General features: G+C 41.1%; 1 protein-coding gene across 1 annotated transcript in view; it reads left to right on the top strand.

Moving 5' to 3' along the window:
- LOC134448517 (uncharacterized protein C1orf232) overlaps nucleotides 1–8,428 on the top strand; it is a 10,469-nt gene extending 2,041 nt beyond the window's left edge. Inside the window, exons 2-4 of the mRNA XM_063198189.1 lie at nucleotides 6,596–6,679; nucleotides 7,425–7,549; nucleotides 8,020–8,428. Coding sequence (XP_063054259.1) covers nucleotides 6,596–6,679; nucleotides 7,425–7,549; nucleotides 8,020–8,428 — 618 coding nt within the window. The remainder of the gene's footprint in view (nucleotides 1–6,595; nucleotides 6,680–7,424; nucleotides 7,550–8,019) is intronic.
- The last annotated feature ends 477 nt before the right edge of the window (nucleotides 8,429–8,905 follow it).

Genomic DNA, 8,905 nt, shown 5'->3' with positions numbered 1-8,905 from the left:
CGTTGATTAGTTTTTGAGTTATCCTGCTGACAGAATCTTTAAAATGGTCCTGGTTCCGGTTCGTGGTCCGGATCACCACCAGAATTTAATCACTTGTTCCTTGGGTCATTACCAACAACTCCACAAAGTTCCATTCAAATCCGATGATCAGTTTTTGAGTTATCCTGCTGACAAACAGACAAACAGACAAACAAACAGACAGACAAACCAACGCGACCAAAAACATTACCTCCTTGGTGGAGGTAATAAACCGGGTACAGTGTGTACAATTAGGACACTTGAATGCAGGTCATTGTGATCAATAAACAGCCATGTACACAAACTTTTGTCGTTCTTATGTACGTAGTCGTTTATTAGTTTTAAAGCAGATTATAAAGAAGAAATGTCGAACAACAGAAGCTTATGGAAATAAACACACTCAGCTGTTCTTAACCCTTGTGTTGTGTTCAAAAGCTGCATACACCTGTGGTGTTCGGGTCATTTTTGACCCGTGATGGCAAAACTCAGCCATAAAATACCTAAAAACACTAGTTATCATCAAATATTGTTTTTCATCTCATGGTTAACTTGGTATGTATTCATATCCATGGAAAATTTACTTTATGTATTCATCTTTTTGACTTTACAAGTCTTTTATCTTACATTGTGCAAATCGTTTTTGATGACCAAAACTATCAAAATCTGCATAAATTCACTATTGATACCTCCTAAAGTGATACAATTAGTGATTAATGTTGTCCATGTATTACAGCTGATATGAGAGTACAACAACCCCCAAATTTATTGTATTAGTTTTTCTCTAATATTAAAAAATATCATCAATAGCGGCATTTGTGGTGTTCGGGTCCAAACCAACCCAAAGAGATTTATAGCAGGATAAAGACCAAATGTCAACTAAATTAGTTTTTCAGTGCATAAAATCAGTGTTTAAACATGTTGACTTGGTGTTTTTCAATATTTATATGATTTTAGTGTGATGAATATGCAAAATAACAATTCTGTCAGTCACAGCTATTCTGCCAATCTAATGCAAAGATATTGGAAATGAACACCTCAATGAACATGAAAAAAAGTCACACTATTCATCGGAATCCCCTATATGCCATGAACATTTACCATTATGTCATGGCCACATCAACTTTATATAAAGTATAAGACCAGTTCTACATGTTTGGGTGCCATTATGAATTTTTGATACGTTTTTTGGAAAAAATAATGTGCAAAAATGTATTTTGCAAACAAATGTGCAAAAAAATCTCATTATATAATGCAGGAATGGATTCCCTGACCATAAAACATATGAGTAGACACCAGAAATACATCTGTACTCCTTTCACAACAAGAGATATGACGTATTGTAGTGTATGGGACTGTCCGGCGGCCATATTGGATTTGTAATATTTTCAGACAAGAAATATATTTTCCTCACCATAAATCACCAAACTGAAGACAAAGGGCAACCAACAGCTTTTCAGAAATGCAAACAACAACCAAAAATCTATGACTGGTCAATTTTGACCCGAACACCACAGATGTAACTTTTTTTTTTGGAACTTTAAAATTTACTAAAATGATAAAACATGTTTTTTTTGCGTTTAAATGATTGTGACTGAGGATTAGATGAAGCCTTATTCCAAGAAAATAAAGGAAAGTGTGTTTTTTCCACACTAAAACTTGAAAACGGGTCAAAAATGACCCGAACACAACATAAGGGTTAACTGTTGGTTTGCATGATTTTTTCCTGATCATGGTCTCTTTTGTAAGTATCTCAAGCAGTAGACATATAAAAGTGTCTACTGCTGATGCAGATCACTTAGTTTTTTTTTTTTTTTTTTTACAAATGGCCTGAACACATTTTTCATGCTTGTGGAATTTTCTTTCCAAAGCTGTGCACACAACTTCATACTAAGGTTCTCACTCTAGCATTAAAAAAAAAAAAAAAATGGTTTCGAAAAGTGTCATAAATACGTTTTTTGTGCATTAACAGTCACAAAGAACTGTGTTTTTATTTTTTATTATTTCTAATTGGAATGGGTTCTCAGCTGGGTTTGGTTACACTAATAAGGTAGACTTGTCACACTGCAGCAGTAGGTCTGGATGACCAAGTTCAGTAGTGGCGTGTGTGTGTGCATGTGGGTGTGTGGACGTGCGCGCGCGCGTGTGTGTGTGTGTGTGTGTGTGTGTGTGTGTGTGTGTGTGTGTGTGTGCGTGCGTGTGTGTGTGTGTGTGTGTGTGTGTGTGTTGTAACCTGAAACTCAAGGGGAGTGGTAGGCCATGATGGGTTTGATGGCTTAGGTGGCATTCTACGGAACAAAACTGACAAGATAGATGTGTGTGTGTGTGTGTGTGTGTGTGTGTGTGTGTGTGTGTGTGTGCGTGTGCGCGCTTGCGTCCATGTGTGTGCATGTGCGTGTATTCGTATGTATGTTCGTGCGTCAGTGTGCCCCCGTGTCTGTGCATGTGTGTTTGTGTGTATCTGTTTGTGTTTGTGTGCGTGCGTGTGTTTGTGTGTCCATGCAGGCGCGCGCACGTGTGTGTATTTATTCGTGTGTGACAACACTGAGCTAGAGTCCGACATTACAGATGACAGTCACCTGAAAGCCCCTCTCCAAAAGTCTGTTGCCATGCCAACACACTGTACATGTGTATGTTTATGGTCACAACTACAGCCCACTTTCAGGCAAATGCCTGTCACAGCTCTGTATACAGCCAAACTCTTTCATTATATACTGAATATGCTTACAAATGCATGTCAAATATAGGCCAGTCATAGGCATGCTGTAAACCAATACTACACATACTGTAGGCTACTTCATACATGAATACAGGTTTGAAGGCCTCAGGTCAGTTACAAAATGATCTGACAATTGACGTTTGCAGAACAATATGGTTGAAACTTAAAAGTTTTAAGTTAGTTTGTGTGGTTTAGTTGTGGTCTCTGATGGCTTGGAAGACAACGATTGAGGCCAGTAGAGATTATTGATTTAGAACCAAATGTGTGAAGTCAGGGATGGGGAATCATTTTCATTCGAGGGCCACTTCAAATTTTATAAAGTCCTCCAAGACCACCTTTACAACAGACCCCATCTATAGTAGGTCCCCTGAAAATATAACTTAATTATATTGCAAATGTAATTTCTATAATTTCATTACAAAACATTTCATATTTGATGTGAAACTGTATACAGTAGCATTAAAATTATCTCAGGGAGGCTGGACAAGATGAGCTCACGGGCCGTAAAGGGCCCTCGAGACATAGGCTCCCCACCCCTGCTTTAAGTTAATGTGCGATTACTTTAAGTTTACGCTAACTTCATACCCATGCTCCCTGGGAATGCATGGACATAACATGAAGCCTTCTACCCTCTGATAATGTTGGAAAAACATTGTAATACGTTGCATGCAAATGTACATTTTTATATTAGTGTGTATTATGGGGGTTAAGACCAACACGCAGCCCTTTCCTACAGATCACTGCCGATGCACTCACTGTTAGCTGAAACTACATTACAATAACATTGCTGTGACATTACTGAGAGGCTTGTGTAACGTTAAGACGTGGTCATTGCTATTTTGGTAACAACATGTTATAGTCTATGCATGAAGGAAAGAAGCATTAAGGCCAATGTCTGTCCTGCAGTAAAATCAAAATGCCACTAGAGGGCAATCGAGACATGTTACATTGGCGTTTCTCAACGTGGGTGCTGCCACCCCTGCAGCCACAGGTGGACGGGATGTTGTAGAATGCCACAAGCCCTGAGGTTTTACCTATTGTGGCTGCAGGTCATTTCTCCACACTCACACTGTTTGTCCTCTGTCCTTGTACCCTTGGATGAAGCCAGTTTTATATTGGACATTCATTAGAGATGTCCGATAATATCGGCCCACAGATATTATCGGCCCGATAATAGCATAAAATGTAATATCGGTAAATATCGGTATCGGATTTTTGACCTATCAAAACCAATATAATAATGCTTGAATTACTGTACACTTTTCTCCTTAATTATTTTTCTATTTTGCACAGACGATGTTAATATTTGGAAAGCTTTGTTGCATTCAAGAATGCATCTAGTGGGGCATTACAATACAATTAAGCATATTTAGTTCCACAACAGCAGATTTGTAATGTTACCTAAAATTTGTCATGAGGAAAAATAACCCACATATATCGGCATCGGTATCGGCCGATATCGGAATCGAAAATTGAGAGTTGGACAATATCGGCATATCGGATATCGGCAAAAAAGCCAATATCGGACATCTCTAACATTCATCTGATGATCAAAATACCAGGGCTCTCAAGTTTTGGAGATTGTTTGGAGTGAGTGAAAAATAAATAAATTAATAAAAATGAATAAAAATAAATGGGGGGGGGGTGCACTTTTAACATAATATGTGAAGAAGAGATGCCTGTTTTAGAGGGAAGTGATTTTCATTGAGGGTGATGATTTTAGACCATTTTCATTGTAGGAAGGAGGATGTTTATTCCCTGACATTCTAAATCAAATGCAATAAGATAAACATAGCCTATCCTAAACGTGACATGACAGCTCCTAAGCGACTAGAACTAGATCCCCTTTCCTGTTTCTCATTGACAAATTAAATTACTGCTATTATTAGGCTGTATGCCACATTCTGAGAAGCGTGACTGCAAATACCACTATGGATAACAAACTTTATAAAACGCAAAGCACGCAGTTTCAATCATGTTTGGGAGGGATGATCATCATCAGAGAAACAATCAGCTGGGGTTATAGCTAGCATTGTTAACCATTTTGCTCTCTTTTAATGCCCCTGTCTAGCCTACATGGGCTGGAAATATTGGTATAAGGAGTAAAAACAGTAGCCTAACTAGCCTAATACAAGACTCATATTTTCACCTGTATAAAGTTATCACCTGATGGTCCTGGCTCCTGCGTCTCCAGTTCGCCTACTTGTGATCTGTAAATTTTACAGTTCACTCTGAACTCTGCTGCGCGCGCTATTGGATGAAACGCTGATCCACTGCTCTGATCTGCCCGACAACCGAACAATCTATTTTCTGATTGGCTAAATAGCGTGGTAACTAGCCTGAACACATAAGCGCTGTTACCCATTTCTGACGCGTCTGTGGATAGCTTGGATGAATTAATGGGCGCCGATTGGATAAGTTATCAAAACTTGAGTGTGAAATCCCATGTGTGGCGTGTGAGAGTGTGAACTCGCTCAGATGCGTGTTACACACTCTCAAAGAGTGAGACTTGAGAGCCCTGAATACAAATGTGATGTACAACTGTCTGCAATTCACAGCTTGGCCAAACAAAGTTGTCACCACAAAGGTCACACAAACACGCTCGCACGCACGCATGTACACACGCACGCCACACGCACGCACGCACCTTTCTTATACAGCACACATTTGGAGTGCATTGTTTCTATAAACCTTCAGTTTCAACGCTGCAAAACCTGCAGCACATCCTAAAGATTCTCAATGAGATTGAGATCTGGCTAACTGAACCACACTGGTGCAATGAACTACTTCTCATTTATTATTCCCATTTGTAACACAGTCAAGTGACACATCCCGTGGTCATATAAGATGTTAGTAAGTTTAAGAAGGTTCAAATCTTTGGCATCAGCAACTACTGAAACGTATAGTGTCAGATCTAGGTTTAGCTTCAGCAGGCCTATGAGTTCAGAAAATGAGGACAGCTGACTACCTATAGTAAATAATCAGGTAATTCCATCAATAGATATTTTCTTTCCTGATGGCACAGTCATATTTTAAGATCTCATCTTTTTTAATACATGGATTGACCACCACTGAGTGCAGACAGAATCTTTGGACTGTGCTGGAGAAGGCTCAACACAGCGTTCAGACTCTTCCATCATCAATACAAGATCTTGGTGGAAAGTTGATGCAACAGTGGATGGACCGATGGAGATAAACATACAAATTGCAGAAGTTTACAGAAACAATTCAAAACCAAATTTGCACCGTAATCAAAGCTAAAGGTAGTCCAACAACATCCTAGACTGTGTGACATTTTTTTCATGGTAACCTTTTTTGGGCCATGCTGTATAACTCTTGTCAACACATTTCCTCCTATGCCATAGGGCTTAATTTCCTTCCATGATACATATTTGGAGCTATAATGCTGAATGATTAACTAAATATTACAACCTTCACTGATACACTTGCGCCATTCAGTTTGTGTGATGGTACCCGTGTACGTCCTGTCTTTAACGAGTCTTGCTCAGGGATGCAAAAACATTTTCAGTGAAAACTGCAAATAAAGGCCTATCCCATCATATCATATATCATATCATATCATATCATATCATATCATATCATATCATATCATATCATATCATATCATATCATATCATATCATATCATATCATATCATATCATATCATATCATATCATATCGTACCATGTTGACATCTTTTCAATGCGAGCATTTCCATATCAGTAAATCGATAGATCCCTGCCCCCCACCCCACAGACACAGCTGTCATGGCTGCCCAGGTCGATGCCTATTCCTTTTGCTATCGCAGTGAGTTGTTATTTATTTATTTGTTTTGTCTGTTTGTTTGTGTGCAGATCCAGTCTGAGGTGGATACGTCACCCATCCAGCAGGGAGGGGAGGAGGGGCCCAATGTGGTGTCCCAACTCAGCACCAACCTCAAGAAGGTCAGGACACCGCAGCAGGCCAGCAGGCCAGCATGCAACATGGCCACTGTGCTTATTATATATCAGATGCAGGGTGCACGGATGGAGGAATGCAAGAGTATCTTAACCCTCTTCAACAGAGAGGAGAGAGGAGGTTTAATTGATGATACCTAGAGACACTGGGTAACCGAGGACTAGGTTGAGATGTACAGTACTATCTGTAGGCCTATGTCTATACTATCCTGTGGAGGGATGCAGATGCACAGTTGTAATGTATGACTGAGGTGTAGGCTAAAGGGGACCACTGGGCCAGGATCTGTTGTGTGTCTGCTGTCCTTCCATCAACAACAACATTACATTACATTACATTACATTACATTGCTTTTGGCAGACACTATTTAACCAAAGTGACTTACACAATCAAGGACATAATCATAGCCAACATCTCTAGCAGATACGAAGTGCAGATATTCCATTACATTACATTACATTACATTACATTACATTGCATTTGGCAGACACTTTTTAACCAAAGCGACTTACACAATCGAGGACATAATCATAGCCAACATCTCTAGCAGATACAAAGTGCAGAGGAAATATACAGAAAAACAAGTGGAGATGCAAAGTAGGGTTTTTTTTTTTTTTTTTTTTTAAGTAGAGTACACACACATACACATCATGTCAAAGAGTCTGGCCTGGGACTAGTGCATCGAGGATGGAGGAGATGAAATGTACAGTACTGAGACTTCTCTTCTCATATCAGATGCAGGGTGCCAGTGTGAAGGGCTGGAAGAGCGTCTCAGCTCTCTTTAACAAGGAGGACGAGCACCAGCTACTGTCTGAGTCAGAAGGGGAGAACCATTCGGAACCTGAACCCATAAATGATCAGTGAGTTGTCATTTTCCTTTATCAACATCATGCACACGAAAGGCCCATTCATACCTTTCGTCAATTCCGTTCTTAATTCTGTTTATACAGAATTCTGTTCATACCTTTCATCAATTCCGTTCTTAATTCTGTTTACCCGTTCTATCCGTTAATATATTTGCACCTCCGTTCGTGTTTTTCGTTTGCCAAGCTTTTTCCAGTTCCAGTTTCTGCTTTTCTTTCGTTTCATCCTTAATGTTAATCAAATCTCCTCAATTTCAACAGTTTGAATGCATGAAACACTGCATGTATTCATCTCACACATAGGTATGAATGAGCCTTACTTCACACCTTATCTTATATGGCGGATGCCGACTGGCTCAAGTTAATCTGGTCTTCCTTGACCCTCTGGAGAAAATACATACAGTTCCTCTGCTATCATTTCCTGTACTCACCTGTTTGGCGCACCTGTCTGTCTTCTTTCCTTGCAGTCCATTGGCTGTGAGACCAGAGGAGCCCGCCTCCAGCCGGTCCAACAAGCGAATGACGGGCTTCTGGGACAACTTTGCCACCAAGTTCCAGCAGGCCAAGCAGGCTCAGGCCGCCGCGGCCGCTGCCATGGCGAAGGGGGCGGGGTCTGAAGCCGACGTGGAGGCGGGCATTGACAACCAGGGGCAGAGCGTAGATGGAGAGAACCAGGAAGCAGCAGGAGGAGGAGAGGGGGAGGGCGGGGGCAGTGATGCAGCGGCCGGGGGAGAGGATGGAGATGGAGGTGGGGGCAACAGCTTCTCCAAGTACACATCCCTGGGCGGGGGCAATGGGGACACGTCACTCAAATGGAACTTTGTCACCGGCAAACTGGCTGAGCTGAAGATGAAGAGCATGGCCAAGACCAACTAGCCAATCAGAGCAGAGCATTCAGAGAGGAAGAGGGAGATGGGGTGTGGGGGCAGGGGTGATGGCATATGAGTGTATTGTTGGGGTGAGGAGTGAAGAGGGGAGGGGATGGTGGGACACAGTCATTTTAGTTCCTCCCATCCTTTCCTCTGGTCTCCAGCCTTGTGAGGCGAGACCTGACTTTATCGATGATCAAAGTATTCAATATTTAGAAAAATAAAACCATAATTCAAGGGGCATTGTGTCATTTGTAATCTGCATATTGAATGAGAGAAAGCCCCCTAAAAGTCATTCTGCGCTGGTTGTCAGTGGGAGAACTTTATTGTTTTCTCTATGGAGGCAGGTAAGAGGCTAGAGGCCATAGGCCACAGGGAAAGACGGGAGTAACTAGACTGGCTTCCAGCCAGAATGTTAAGCTGAGGGGATGGGAGGGCACAGGGAGATATAGATAGGACTAGTGGGAGGATGTGTGGGTAAGGA

The sequence above is a fragment of the Engraulis encrasicolus genome, chromosome 5, assembly GCF_034702125.1.
Source record: "Engraulis encrasicolus isolate BLACKSEA-1 chromosome 5, IST_EnEncr_1.0, whole genome shotgun sequence".
Classification (NCBI taxonomy): Eukaryota; Metazoa; Chordata; class Actinopteri; order Clupeiformes; family Engraulidae; genus Engraulis; species Engraulis encrasicolus.
The sequence above is the reverse complement of the archived record's forward strand: the minus strand, read 5'-3'. Positions and strand labels throughout refer to the sequence as shown.